This window comes from Rattus rattus, chromosome 1, assembly GCF_011064425.1.
Source record: "Rattus rattus isolate New Zealand chromosome 1, Rrattus_CSIRO_v1, whole genome shotgun sequence".
NCBI lineage: Eukaryota > Metazoa > Chordata > Mammalia > Rodentia > Muridae > Rattus > Rattus rattus.
In genome coordinates, this window is record NC_046154.1 from 247,759,783 (window position 1) to 247,774,898 (window position 15,116).

The 15,116-nt window shown below is 48.8% G+C and overlaps 1 protein-coding gene across 1 annotated transcript; it reads left to right on the plus strand.

Annotated features, from left to right (window-relative positions):
- Positions 1–11,523: 11,523 nt before the first annotated feature.
- LOC116890143 (lymphocyte antigen 6B-like) lies at positions 11,524–14,700 on the plus strand. Its single transcript, XM_032890877.1, has 3 exons — positions 11,524–11,671; positions 12,659–12,775; positions 14,543–14,700. The coding sequence occupies exons 1-3, from the start codon at positions 11,560–11,562 to the stop codon at positions 14,698–14,700; spliced, it is 387 nt and encodes a 128-aa protein (XP_032746768.1). The 5' UTR covers positions 11,524–11,559.
- Positions 14,701–15,116: the final 416 nt, after the last annotated feature.

Here is a 15,116-nt window from a genome sequence, read left to right on the forward strand (position 1 = left end):
TGTTCAGCCTGTTTTCTTATACAGCCGAGGGCCATCAACCCAGGGATGACCCCACCCACAAATGACTGAGTTCTCCCCCATCAATCACCAACTAAGAAAATGCCTTACAGTTGGAGTGTATGGGGGCATTTTTCTCAATTGGCCCTCTAATATTATTTGTACCAGTTATCATAACTGGGCCCTACATCCTCCAAAGCGTTCCCACCGGTCAGATAAACAATGCTAGAATCACTCGTCTCAGTTCCGAAATGGCCGCCCCGAGACGACCATTCACATATGCAATAGGCAAGTATGTTTTTAATTTCAAGAAAGCCAGAAGTTTGCGTGCAGGCTGTTGGCCACTTACTAAAATGGCAAGTCATTACAAAGGGCGCCAAGTCTTGTAGGGAAAACTAGAGAAATTTTAGCGAGGGCTGGGTAAGCTAAAACTTTATCAGCAGGCACCAGGGAAGTTGCATGGGTCGGTTTCTGATCGGCTGCTATGTTAGTTTTTCTCTATTTGGTGAGGCCTTCAGTTAATTCCAGGAACCAACTCAGCCAGCAAATGCTCACAGAGGCAAGAATGGTTACAGCCCATTTTTGCTGTTTTCCCTGGTAAACCGAAACTTTTTTTCCAAGGGAACTTTATTTTTTCAGGGAACCTCTCAACCGACTCACAACAACATTATTACAGACAGTCAAGGATTTGACATGGATGAATATGTCCAGGAGGAAATGAGGAACCCTCCAAATGACATTTCGGAGGCAGGAGAACTTTATGCTGTATTGTTAAAAAGAAGTCTGGCTCTGTTTCCCGGAGCCTGATCTGCCCCATCCCATGGCCCTGACCTGCTTTGGTCATCTTTCCTAACCTCCATGAATCACATGATGACCTCACTGTTTCCTTGTTTGTTTGTTTTTCTATTGCAGATTTGTCCTTACTGCTACACTGTCTTCTGTAAACCTACTTTGCTAAGACTCTGGAGTTTATTCCTAACGATCCCAGCACTCAAGAGGCACAGACAGTCATATCTCCGTAAGTTGGAGTACAATCTGGTCTGACTTCCAGCACAGCCAGAGCTACACAAAGAAGCCCTATCTCAGAAAAACAGGTGGATAGGGGTGGGAAGAAGCCTAAGAAACTTTAATCCCATTTTGGAGGCATTCACTACTGAGCTCTCATATGTACCCAATAAAAAGCAAACTTGTTTCAAATTTGGCTCCAAATTGCCATAGTGGTCTTCTCACCACATTACCTAACAGTGTAGCCAGTCTTAGGTTCAGCAGTCATGGGGAAGCATCTTTGCTGGGGCCTTTTATGTGAATAATGGGTTGGTGCTTCATGCTGGTTTGTGTGCAAACATAAGCACTACGTTCTTCCCTTCACAGCCTCCTGGCTATTTTCATATACGTTTTTTTCTTCTTATTTATGTGAGTTAGAGCTTGACAAAAGTCAGTCCATTTTGATTCTGAAATATCAAAGGTATTTACTCTGTGGTTCACCCTGAGTAAATTATATGCAGCTCCCTGTGCCATGAATAAAGCAGTTTGGACAAGCAATGACTGTCTCCTTCATCAAGAACTACCATGAGGGGGCACCCTATCATAGAAAGCTGCACCTAAATCTCTAGCAGAAGGCCCATCCACACTCTTGGCACTAACCCTGAGCTAACTCAGATCCCCCAGCACACCCCCACACACCCTCAGGCCCTCGCCCCTTGTTCCCTATTCCTTACAGTCCTCAGTGGCCTCTGGGTACACAGGAGGCTATGAACCCCATGCTCAACTCTGAGGTTCTCTGTGGCATCTGGGTACCTAGGAGTTTGAGGAGCACAGCCTCTGTCCCAGCCCCTGTTATTGCTCACCTGGAGAAACTTGGGGTGGGACCCGTATCTTAGACTGTCTTTCGCCGCCCCTGAGTAACCTGTTGGCAACCAGTCAGTCCCATGAGCCAGGCACCCCAGCAAGCAGCTGTAAGTAATGCCTGGCGCCCCTGCATTTTTCCTCCATGAGCAGTGTTCCAACACCCCAGCGGGAAGGTGGAAACGCAGACCCACAATGAAAGATGGAATTATTAGACCAAGAGCTTCAGTCATCTGCCCAGAAGGTGGAAAGGCTCTATGGCGGAAAGGTAGAGTCTGTTCTAGTCAAGGGGCTGGGACTGGCATGTGGCTGTGCATCGAATGACTTTAGGCTGATGGTTACTACGGGAGGTAGACGTGCCACCCGTACTCTCTTCTTTTATCAGTTGAGGCCACCCTTGTCCCTTTAATTTATTAACAGGCCCAGCTTCCTGCAGAAAGCAGACCAATCCTATCCCCCAGAGGGTGGCACTGGTAGAGTGCTTTAAACCCTGGCTCCATGCTGGGCCACACGCCCCCCTAGTGGCAGCAGCTATCATAGCAGTCAGAGCACATTTCAGCTTTCAAGTCAATGGAATCCCCTGGTAGCAAGCAGACATTGAGAGAGCTATTACACTCACTAACAACACTGACCCGGTGAGCGAGAGGAGGATGCCAGCAGCGCTTGGGGGTATTCTGGGAACTGAGCGCTCCGGGGAAGATTCAGTCTAACTTGTGTGTTTGGTGAGCCCAAGCTATTCAGAACAGAGCTTTCACTCAGCAGAACACCCACCCCACCTTCCTGCTTAGAGTCTGAGTCCTACTCAAGACTGACCATGGGCGGGGCACCACCGGCTTCAGACAGACAGACAGATGCCTGGGAGAGAGGAGAAAGTAAGTTGATGGAGGTGGAGGAGGACAGGACCTAGCTTTCGGTATCTGACTTTTGGGTAGAGGAAGAGAGGCTGAGAATTTGAGTTTCGATTTCCTGACGTTTAGAGGAGAGAGGGAACTATGGGAACCTTCTGAGGGAGAGCAAATGCGGGGAGCAGGGACTGTAGTAGCGCCACTTAGGACTCTCTGGCCTCTGCCCAGGCCTGGGATGGAGTGTGGTATATGGTGTCTCCATAACATTCTCAGACCACTCTCCTCTGAGTGGAGGTAGCCTTGGCACCCTTGTCCTTTAGGGCCTGGTCAACAATCTTCAGAGACTTGCCATTAGCAGACAGGGTTCATGAGAGCGGCAGTCCTACAGAGGTGCCAAGGAAGGTCAAGGATGTCCCTTTAACACCCTGTTCTCTGGGCTGGAGGTTGGGTCGGGAGACTGGACTTGGGTAGAATAAATCTTCATCTTACAACCCTCCTCCAGGGCCACCCTACTTCTTGATCAGAACTGGTAGGATGGGGTGACAGAGGAAAATTTGGGGTGTCCTTAAGTTGGACAGAGCCTGAAAGGAAAATTATACAAATTTAAGGTTTAAAAATATAAAATTAAAAGAGTAAGCCCTGCCGCCAGGAATAGCAGGCCATAAAGATAAAGAAAAAGAATGCAAAAACCAGCTCAGGCTATCGAGGACTGACCCATAAACCATCCAAAGACATCCCCCCAGCTTACTCAGAGTCATACTTTAACCAGATGTCCTCCAGACCCTGATAAGCCCCTACTTGTGCTTTTCAGCCATTGTGTCCTGTAGAGAGTATTCCAGGAAACCGGGCAGCCCAAGCCTAACCAGAGGTGTTTCAAATACAGATGCTTCATCAATTTTGACAAACTTTTAAAAATAATGAGGACCTAAAGACCCAACCGTTCTCCTGATTTAGTAGCTCTGTTCCAGGAACCAGGGGGCCATAAAACCTTTTGGCGTCCCCTTATCTCCTGGAGCCATAAAACAATCCTGTAACTTTTGGTACATTCCCCCTTTGACATCCCCCCCCATCCCCTGGTGCTCACAGCCTCTGCTTTTAAATACTCTTTCTCCCAGCCTCTCGGGGCCAACACCTCTGTCTCCTGCGTGGGATATGTGTAATAGGTCTCTGTAATAAACCTCGCCTTTGCTTATTACATCCAAAATGGTCTCTCTGTGTCTGGGGTCCGAGATTTCCCAAGACTTGAGTAAGGGTCTCTCTGCGTGGGATCTTTCAAGCCTTTTTCAGCTTTTATCGAACTTAGCCTCAGAGGCTAGTGAAGGGATTCTGGCTCCAGCACGGCCAACATGGCTCTGGCAGGCCTTCTCCCCATCTCCCTCGGCTTTGCTAAAAACTGTTAGATTTCAGCCCTAAAGCTAGCCATCAAGGTCTATTCCCTTATTTAACCACTTCCTCCTCCTGAGACTGACTACCAAGGTCCAGCAATCAGAAGACCCCCTTGGCTCAGCTAATTAGCATGCCCACTTAAAATTAAACAGCTGGGCTAATAAAGGGTTTCCCATTTGCTTATGGGACATGTCTGTCTCCCCTCTACCCAGACACAGTCCTTCGTCCCCTAGGACACAGATCCCTAACCCCTCTCCTTTGCCCCTATCCCCCTTGTTCCCTTCCCCTTCATCACCTACCTCCTGTTTTTGTCTCTCATCCCTGCTCTCTGGGACATGAAATCGCCTTTGTGCTGAGAACTTGGTCTTGGGGGTCCTGAGCGGATACTTTTACTTTCAGCTATGATCCTCGGAACCCAGAGGCCGTCCAAGCCAGCAGCGTTCACCTTCTCAGGTCCCAAGTCAGACCGCAGAGTTTTAGGGACAAGATTATTGTTAGCATTTTGTCTAGGCCCCGCCCCACAGTTACCTGGCAACAGCCAGGTGTACCTGACTCACTATAAAAGGGGCTGTGCGCCCCCTCTGCTCTCTCTTACTCTATTGCCTTCTTGCTCCCACTCTGTCCTTCTGTCCCTTCCCACCTCTCTCTCTTTCCCTCCCCCCTCTTTCCGAGTGCTCATGGTCAGCCTCTACTCCTCTACTTCTCTACTCTCTCCTTTCTCTGTCTCTACTTGCCTCTCAACCCTCCCCTGCGGGCCCTGAATAAACTCTCTTCTATACTATATTTAGTGTCTCTGGTCCTCAGGGTAAAGGGATGCCTCAGCAAGGGCCCGCACAGTCACCCCCTTCCCCAATACCTGACTACATCCACCAAACATATTCCTTCTCTTCTTATCTTTTTATAAACACAACAATTATTGTGAATTCATAAGTGAGGGCAAAGTTACAATAAGCAATAAGACGTTGTCCTAAGGAATGGGCTACCACTGGGCTGTTGGTCTGAGGGCTTTTTGAAGGACTGGTGATAGACATTGGGGTGAGAGGGATAAGCTGGTCAGTCAAGCTGCTCCAACCAAAAGGTGTCCAGGTTCCTGCTCTCCAGTTTGGCTTTGTTCTCACATATACCTTCCAGGAAGGGGTGAGAGACAAAGGAGGGACCAGAAACAGGCGCCCTCTTCTGGTGGCCCTGACATTCTCAGAAATACTGCCATCTTCTTTTCTTCTCAGGGTCATGTGGTAGTCAGATCTCTTCTGCTCTCAAGCACCGACCCCTAGACCCCATCCTGTGCCCAGGGCCAGTCCTTCCCAGTGCTCTCCTCTCTCTTTCCTCAGGTTCCCCTGCCCAGTGTCTCAGAGAACCTCTCCCAGGCCAAGACTCCCAGACCTTGGCTCCTCACTGCTTACCAGAAAGTAGCCTTTCCCTTGGTAGGTCCTGAGTCTGAGTTTGGAATCCAGAGGTCCCCCACAGCTCTACCTTTTAGGGAGGAGGTGTAAAGACTGGTGCTCTGCTGTGTCCTCCTGTTCTCAGCCTTACCCCAACGCTGGATCTAACGAGGAAGATGATACCACAGAGATGCACAGCCTTGGAGGCCATTGGTGATGCCCTGCCCTCCCCAACTTGCTTCTTGGTCACGATGATTTGTGCAGAAATAGAAACCCTAAGACAAGGCCCATTCTCTAATTCCTCTCTGCATCAAGACCAAGGATCTGGTTTTATACCAGTGGGAGTTCTTAGAAGACTAAAGGATGGGAGGAGGGTTTTGGGATGCTACTGTCATTGACAAGATGGCCTTGAAAAATTGGGACAGTGCTCAACTAGATCCCACCTTGGCCAGGACTGCTTTACTATGCACTAGCCCCTGACCTCTTCCCTAATTCTTCCTCACATTGGTAATCAAAATAACCTTGGGATTATAACCTATTTATCTGTTAATCTCCTCCCACTGTGTGTGTGTAGTGTGTGTGGTGATGTGTGGTGTGTGTTTGTATGTATGTATGTGGTCTGTGTTTGTGTGTGTGTGTATTTGTGTGCGTGTTCATGTGTGTGGTGTTTGTGTGATGTGTGTGGTGTATGTTTGTGGTGTGTGTGTGGTGTTTGTGTGTGTGTGGTGTGTGTGTGGCGTGTGTGTCTGTGGTGTGTGTTTGTATGTGATGTTTGTATGTGGTGTGTGTATGTGTTGTGTGTGTGTTGTGTGTGTGTGTGTGTGGTGTGTGTGTGGTGTGTGTGTGGTGTGTGTGTATGTATGTGTGTGTTGTGTTGTGTGTTGTGTGTGTGGGTGTGTGTGTTTTGTGTGTTGGTGTGGTGTGTGTGTGTGTGTGTATGTGTGTGTATGTGTGTTGTGTGTGTGTGTGTGTGTGTATGTGTGGTGTGTGTGTGTGTGTGTGTGTGTGTGTGTGTGTGTGTGTGTGTGTACCAAAGCAGGGCTTTACAGGCACATGGGCAGCTTGTCTTATGAGGAGCTCTGATGTATTCCTACGCTTTAATTGGATCTACCCCATTCAGGTGCATCATAGGTTTTTTTTTTTTTAAACATTTTATTTATTTTATGCATCATAATTTTTCAAGTGCATAGTCCACACTTTAAAAATAAAGTTTTTATTAACTCTTTGTGAATTTTGCATCATGAACTCCAATCCTACTCATCTCCCTCTCCCTCGATATTCATCCTCCACCCTTGAAACCTCCCCCTTTAAAACATAAACCTAAAATAAAATAAAAAATAAGGAAAATACCTGGATATGGTAGCCACAGTGTGCCACACAGTATAATCTTATTCAAACAACCTTACTCCCAGAGGATCCTGACAGTGAGTCCTTGTTCTGGTTGGAGCCCTCTGGCTACTGCTACACTATCAATACTGGGTTTGTGCCTGGACGCCTCTCTGGAATCCTGCTGTTGCCCTGTGTCATGGAGATTCTGTAGCTTGGATCTTACAGGACCAGCACCTTCACGTGCTCCAAAAGTTCATAGATGGGGAGATGTTGTTGTGGGCCAACTCCAAGCCCTGGATCTGGCCCCCCTGGTAACTGAGTTGGGCACCCCACCTGTCAGAGCCTCCTGGGTCCTCTGCAGTGTTTCACCTCCTTGTCAGACCCTTCTGGGTCCCTTGCAGAGTTTGACCCCTGCTGAGCCCTGCTGATGCATGTGGAAGCCTTTTGTTCCTAACAAAGGAACAGCCTGGCCCTGAGCAAAATACCTGTTCCTGCCTTTTGTCTTCCCAGTCTTTTGTTTTTGGGATTTAGCCTGGTCTTCCTGGATTACTCCCTAGTAAATTTGGGGCAGGAATTCAGTATTCAGTCTTTTGTTACCTAAGCCTTAAACTGGACTTTCCCACTGTGCGTCCCAGATTTTTCCACCAGGTCAATTTGTGGTATATATTGGGAAAATAAAGCCACAGATTGGGCATTTTTCTTAACACTAATAACCCGTGTGTGTTTTTTTTAATCCCGCAGGCTTATGCCCGGTTCTTGGTGCTGTGTTGGTGTGGGTATCGACAAATTGAGGTCCCACCGAGATCGGGAAAGAGAAGGACTCCTGACGGGACGTCCCAGGAAGCCGGCCTGCAAAGAAGACAAACCCTCTGCCCAAATTGGGCTCAGCCTTCACGAAAAGCAGTTAGCTAAGGACAGGCAACTCTTTGAGACCAGACCTTGCCTAAGACAGGAAATTCTGAGACTGGCAGAATTTTCCAGAGACGGGAAAGAGGTCTGATAACCCAAACTGTCCTAAGCAGGCACTGCTTAAAAAATGATATAGGGGGACTTGCCTAATAAAAAAATGCAGTAGGGGACTTATCAGAGCGTCCTGGGTGCCCTACAGTGTTTCACCCCCTTCTCAGACCCTTCTGGGTCCCTTGCAGTGTTTGTAATCATGTGATTACAGCGAGGACGGTCTTACGTGAGTTCTTGGTGGCTCTTGTCATCCTGAACCTTGAGTGAGGGCCTGCTCCCTTTCCTCCCTTTCCCCTGGCTCAAACTGTATAATCCAGCCCCTTTGTGTCAGAAAAGGAGCTGTCCTTTTCACACAGTCTTCTGAATCATTTATCCCTACCAAACTTACTACCCTGCAACAGCTGCTTCCCAGCACCTCTGCATCCTGAGCCCACACTGGTGGGGGAGGGGCAAGCAGCACTTGGAAGAGGTACACTTAGTAAAGGAGAAAACTTTGCTGTGTGACTGAAGGCGGTGAGGGAGGCATATGTGACCTTGGCTACTTAACAGAGGTCCTTCATTCTCTGTGGAGAGGCTTGGCTAATATTTGACCTGTTCAGTGTGACTGTAGTCCAGCTTCTGTCTGAGTTGTAAGGCAGGAGAGGGCTGGGTGTGTTTTGTCTTGCATGTAGCCCTCTCTGCAGAGGGCCTTGCTTCACTCACACAAGCCTGATAACATCTGGTACATCGAACTCTAAGAATCGGCAAGCCCAGTGTTGCCCTCTCCTTAAGAGTTCATTTAGGAGTCTGTCAGTAATTTGGGCAGGAGTCCACACTAAGGGAAGCTTACTTCCCAAACAGTGGTGCTGGGTGGAAAGTGGAGGACTCATGAGAACCCCTAGTTTAAAACTTTTAGAAAAGCAGTGCGAAGCACTGTGGTGATGTGGTCCATCGCCATCCTGGAGTAGGGATAATTTTGCCCAGGAGCCCCAGCAATGGGGTCAAAGGAGCAAAACGACGACAGGCATGTGATAACAGATAGAACTCTCTATAGTCACAGGGGAGGACTGTCAATTGGGGTTCCAGCCGTTACTCCCTCTTGCTCTCCTCCAGCCGCAAGTGGTCTCAGAAATTGCTAGAATGAAGAGGAAACAGAAGGTGAACTGGCAGCTGAGACCTGGTTGTCCCTTAGTGGCTTGGATATTATGCGTGTTCCTGTAAGTGACCTCACCCATCATCTGTTAAAAAAACCCATAATCTCATTGGGTGATAAGAATTGAGAGGGCTTATCACTTGGATCTGCCATGATGCCCTGTGTTTGTTTGCAGGGGCTTGGTCTCTGCTGCTCTTTCCTTGACATAGACTCTTTTCTATGCCTGGGCCAGCATGTGAGGGGAATTACAGAGGAAATTTTCCTCCCTGTTCTCTTCCTCCTACCACGGTGGTGTGTGCTGGGTTATCCAATGTTGTTGGCAAACACGGTCTGATCGCATCATAGATTATAGGGTAACAAGGAAGGGATTTTTGTAATGGTGCTAGGGTACAGGCCATGGAAGCTAACAGAATTTTAATTGAACCATGCCATCTTGTATGAATTCTGGAGTGATGGCACCGAGTCTTTGAAGCAATCCTTAGGTTTGGTAATCATTACCGAAAAGGCCGATACTCACTGTTCCTTCAGAATCCTGTCTTTGGCCTATAGTGTCTCTCTTTTCGATTGATCATCCTATATAACCCAGAACATCGACACTGGAGTTGAATGTACATGTGAACCAGCCAGAATTGGCAGGAAAAATGAGACTCTTATTTCAGCCCTGTGCCTTCCATCGGGAGAATCTGCCCGATGTTCCCTGAGCCTCTGGCTTCCTATCCTTGGTAGCCTTGCCTGCTTAAGTGGATGCACTCAGTTTCATTGATTCTGTGGACCATTTTGGGACACAATTGTCCTCTGAGCATGCCTGTCCTTTGCTATGGCATCCTCTCAGGATGATTTCCAGCTTAGGTCTCTTTTTGTGTCCAGCCTTCCTTCTGTAACCTGTATCAGTCAGTGCCTTGTAGAGGCTTCAGTGGGGCTACTCACTGAGCTCTAAGCTCCATGGAGTTAGGGAACTCAGACTCTGGCTTGATGTGGGCGAAAGCCCAGGGCTGGGCCACAGATGTCATCAATATGTGGCTAATTAGTAAGGTTTTAATTGTTGGAATACTATGCCACATGGTGGTGACATAAAGGCCAGGGAAACTCATGTCCTTTGTGGAACACATTGGACTAGGACCTCATAGGTGTAGGGACAGGGAACATATGAAGCGGAGCAGGGAGAATGAGCATGTGGCTGCTTCAAGGAGGCCTTTGGGCAGCGGGGACACTGGGGTCATTCATCCTCTGTGTAAGACTGACTTGTGTCATGAAAAACATCTCTGGCTCTAGCTTCCAGATGCTCATAGTACCCGCAGACCCAGTGTTGTCTCCGTCTCCGTCCCGCAGAAAGGAGCGACACCACGACGTTCTTCTCAAAGCAGTTTATTCAGGAACCTTTCTTTCTGCATGCAAGCAGCAATCTCCCACCCCCAAGCACACTCCCTAATAAAAATCCCGTAACCACGCCCCATCAGTCCAGTCTACGAAGTCTCAGTTCATAGGTCCACGCCAAATGGCCTGATCTTGTGTCATGATGCGCCTGCACAGCTCTCACGATGGGCGTGGCTTAGTTTGGGGTATATGAGGAAGTCAGGTAATAGTCAGAAGACTTGGCAGCAGTCCCGGGCGCCATCTTGGGATTGCCGCCACACCTGCTCCCCACAACCCAGATATCACCCAAACACATTAGACCCTGCTTAGTAACTTCTACCCCAGTTGCCAGTTAGTTCTTGGCCCAGGACTCTCACTTTGTGGATGCAACAAGCTGTTAGGGGCCTGCTCACCAGACCCAGTCTCCAACTATTAGTCAGCAGTTTACCTGCTTAGAGGAAGGAGGGCTGTGGGCTCTGAGCCACTGCAACCCATGCCCCTATTCAGAGACAGGAAAAAGGCAGGTGGTTGTGGCAGAACCAGTAGCAGCTACCGCACACCTTTGATAGCTATGAGTTCGAGCCAGCCTGGTCTCACCAAAGAAGTCGTAGGACGGCCAAAACCACACAGAGAAACTCTGACTCAGAAAATCCAAAACACAAAAACAAACAAACAAAAACAAAAACCAAAAACCCGGAAAAAGTTGAGCACGTTGCTTCCTCCCTTGCTTTCTGAACGGTAAGCACAAGTCACCCAGGGCCCCTAACCTTCTGCCCTCTGAGTTTCCAGCACCGAGATCCCTCACCAACTGCGTGGTCTTCCCTCCCCAGCTACTGTAAATCTGGCTCCCTGAGCTAACCAACAAACCCCGTTAACTCTTATGCAATAAACATTAGACCTGGGGTAACTATATCCCTAAACTGTCCCTTTTCAGGATGTCAGATGGGAGGGGCTGAGGGAAAGTAAAGTACTTATATAAGTCCACATGCGCTATAATTTTCCATGGTGCCTGCAACCTGGTCACAGAGAGGAAGTAAGGACTGGTGTCAGGAGGGAGCTGATAGTTGGCAAGCACAGGGAAGAGCCTCCTGATAGGGCTGTGGGAGGCAGTTTGGGGTTAGGAAGGAAAAGCTGGGTGGGTGGGAGATAAGAGATGTAGACAGACATCTATTCCTTGGAGAAAACTCTGTTTGTGTATGTGTGTGTGTGTGTGTGTGTGTGTGTGTGTGTGTGTGTGTGTGTGTGTGTGTGTGTGTGTGTGTTGGGGGGTTGGATTGGATGCCTGAGCTGCGTGGGAGCCCTGGGACGTGATTGGAAGTCTATTAACTGGATGCAATTTCCAAGGTTTTCTCTGTGCACCCCTTCTCCGAGGATGAACAGTTCTTGTGCTATGAAGTCGTGTGTGCTCATCCTTCTCCTGCCCCTACTGTGTGCAGAAAGAGGTGAGGTGGAAAATGAGAGAGGGCAGCAGGGTACACTGTAGATGGAAATGGGGCCTCGGGGTTGTGGATACACCTGCATTTCCACTGTATGGCCTGTGTGTGTGTGTGTGTGTGTGTGTGTATCCCCAGTGAAGTGTGCTGGGGTCAGGGGAATGGGGACTGGCTTGTGGTGGGTGAAGCCTCCTGTGCTGGGGGGCTTCCTGGGTCTGTAAACTGGCAGTTCCTACCTTGGAACCATCACCACATGCCAGAGGGACTCTTGGAGAGCAGTAACCTCTGCCACAAACCCTGGCCACCAGAGCAACTCTACCCTGCTGCCCTTGCCTCCCAGTCAGGACACTGACTTGTGTACACACAAACTGGCAAAAGCTTCTTTTGTGGTCAAGTTGACAAGTCAAGGGCTTTAGAATCCTTAACTCTTGGCATTTGACTTTTTCTTATGCCCCAGCCCATGCCACATGAGGCCCAAATACTAGAATTTCCTTACTTTAAGGGGTTCTGAGCTCAAATACACCTATACATCCAGTTATGTCTGTATTGCAGGAAGCCTCAGCGTTGAGCTGGACTCTGGGAGGTTCAGTGCTCAGTCAAGCTCCAAGACCCAGAGACCAGCTCTGCAGGTTTAGGGTGGGACAGGTCAGAACAACCCTCCCCATCTGGCAGCCCCCAGTACCTACTTATACACCCATTCACTGCTTCAGCAGACGTTTGGTTTCTATGCCTTCCCATTATGGTGGCTGTCTCTCTAATACCTCTTGAGGTCCAGGTCTCTCCTCTGGGGCTGGTTTGCTGAGACAGCAGCACCGAGCGTATTTGAACGACTGTTGTGCTTGGTTCACTTTTGCTTTGGTGGAGGTGACTGGGCAGTAGTGTCCTTGCTCTGTTCTAGTGTTCAGCAGTTGTGTGGAAGTAAAGTCATTGTAGAGGAGGGGTCTGGGCTAGGAAGGGCATGCCCTAACCCTCCTCATGTATTGGCTTCTTTCTCAGCTCAGGGCTTAAAGTGCTACAGTTGCATAGAAGTCCCACTTATTTCTACCTGCTCATCAGCTACCTGCCCCTACCCTGATGGAGTCTGTGTTTCTCAGGTGGAAGAAACTGTCATGGGTAAGTTCCCAGTATCCTGTACAAATATGGGTGGGGGTGGTTAGAAGAAAAATTCTGGGTACATGTTCTGGACCATGGTTCCCCCTCCTTCCAGGTAGGTACCTCCTGGGGGTGGAGTGGGACTCCTGCAAGTGGGGACTGCTGGGGTCCGAGGAAGCTCTAGGGTGTGGATCATAGAAACTACTGGCATGCATGGTGTTCATCATCCCCTCCCCCCTCTGTTGCCAGGGTAGCCATGTGTTGCTCCTACCCTTCGGTTACATCTAGGGCCTCGCTGTCAGACCTGGAGAGCTGGAAGCATTAGTGAGTCTTTGTATATAGTGAAGGAATCTGGAGCTAGGGCTAAAGGATGACAGGATTGCTCATAGAAGGGAGACCTTAGGACATTTCAGACCCTTCAACACCCCAGTTTCCGACATATCCTCCAGATAGACAAGGCAGGAACAGCCCCATCCTGTTATGCAGTTTCCTGTTCCTGACCACACCCTGCCTGTCTCCTGAAGTAGGTCTCCTAGATGCAACTTCCCAGGGAACTGCAAGAGTCTGAGAGGCTGGTTGCCCTTTTTGCTATGCCACTGAGTGATCGTACACTGTGCTGTGTCTCTGTGGTGCGTATGCGTGTGTGTGTGTGTGTGTGTGTGTGTGTGTGTGTGTGTGTGTGTGTGTGTGTGCGTTTGTCTATAAATGTGGGTGAACATGTATGAATGCATGTAATGTAACATAATGTATGTGAAGCTCAGAGGACATCCTTGAGTACCATTCCTTAGGCACTATCTAATTTGTTTAATAAACACTAGTTTTGGTTCTCCTGGAACTGGAGGTGCAGAAGGTTGTAAACCACCATATCAGGTCTGGAGCCCAAACCCTGGGCTTCTGTAAGGGCAACCAGTGCTTTTGAACTGCTGAGCCATGTCTCCAGTCCCAACCACCAGGTTTTGGAGACAAGATCTTTCACTGGGACCTAGGAAAGGAGAGAAGGGAGGTGGCAGAGAGCTCCCAGGACCCCCTGATTCCCTCTCCCCAGCACGGGGATTATAACTAGCACCTGGTGCTTGGCTAGCTATTTATATGGTTGCTGGGAATTGAACTTGGGTCCTTAATGCTTCCATGTGTCAAGCACTTCACTGACTGAGCTGCTTCCACAGCATGTTGCATGTAAAGACACATGTGCACACACATGTGGATGTGCATACACTGGGGAGGTACAAGTGTAAGAGACCCAAAAGATGATGGGAATCTCCTGTGACAACTATTTTATTTGCTGAGCCAGGGTGTCACACTGAATTCAAATCTTTCAGGTTCAGCTTGTCTAGCCAGTGAGATCATCTTGGGGGATCCACATCTTTGTATTTTAAGCACAGAGATACAAGTAGGCCACCATGCCTGCCCATTTTTTGATGGGCTTTAGTGACCAGAACTGGGAGGAGGGGGTCTCATGCTTGTGCAAACAAGCACTTTATGCACCAAGCCTCCTTACCAGTCCATGGTTTTGATTGTTGTTTCGTTTTTTTGTTATTTGAGACAGGGTCTCACTCTAGCCCAGGATAACCCAGAAGTCCCAATGTAACCCAGTGTGGAATTGAACTCATAAAAATTCTCCTGCCTCAGTCTTCCAAGTTCTGGGGTTACAAGTCTGAGCAACCATGTCTGGCTTCAACATACCTTAGAGACAAGTCTGGGCATCCAAGCCTTTTAACATGTGACCCAGACTTTGGGGTGCTCTGTCATCCCTACATAAGAAGCAACTCACTCCCTGATGTCTTGCAGACTCTATAAGACAGAAAGTAAAGAGCAATCTCTGCCTTCCAATCTGCCCCAAGAGTACTCAAATTATTTGGATCCTGGGTATCGTTGTCTACTCGAAGATTTCCTGTTGCAATAGAGATATTTGCAATGCAGCAGTTCCCAATGGAGGCAGCACCTGAAGAGTGCTTCTGTTCAGCCTGGGCTCATTCCTCCTGCAGACCTTGCTGTCATGGCCCCTCCAAGGCCCCACCACCCTTGTCCTTTTCCCCTCATGTGTATTCACTCCTCCCTGGAGGCCTCTAGTGATAAATTATGGGTTATAGGAACTCTGAGGTGGGGGTAGGGTGTGGAACACCTTGTTTCAACTCTATAGCCCCTACTGGGTAGGTGCCCCACTCCCCTCTCTAAGGCTTTCACATCTGTAATTCCTGGAATGCCATTGTGTTGTGGTTTGCTGCTCTTGGCCTTGGGGGCAGGTGGACAGCATGGGGAAGAGGCAGAAACCCAAGGCCCTGTACCACCACCTCCATACACACAGAAAAATCTGGGGTTCTGCTGGGTTCCCACACATGCCTCTCAACATCCCACTATTTGA

Bases quoted from the DNA above. Each gene is read 5' to 3' on its own strand.
- LOC116890143 (XM_032890877.1), top strand. From the start codon at position 11,560: ATGCAATTTCCAAGGTTTTCTCTGTGCACCCCTTCTCCGAGGATGAAC. The intron at 11,672-12,658 runs GTGAGGTGGAAA...CTTCTTTCTCAG, and splicing joins CCTACTGTGTGCAGAAAGAG to CTCAGGGCTTAAAGTGCTAC. The intron at 12,776-14,542 runs GTAAGTTCCCAG...GATGTCTTGCAG, and splicing joins GGTGGAAGAAACTGTCATGG to ACTCTATAAGACAGAAAGTA.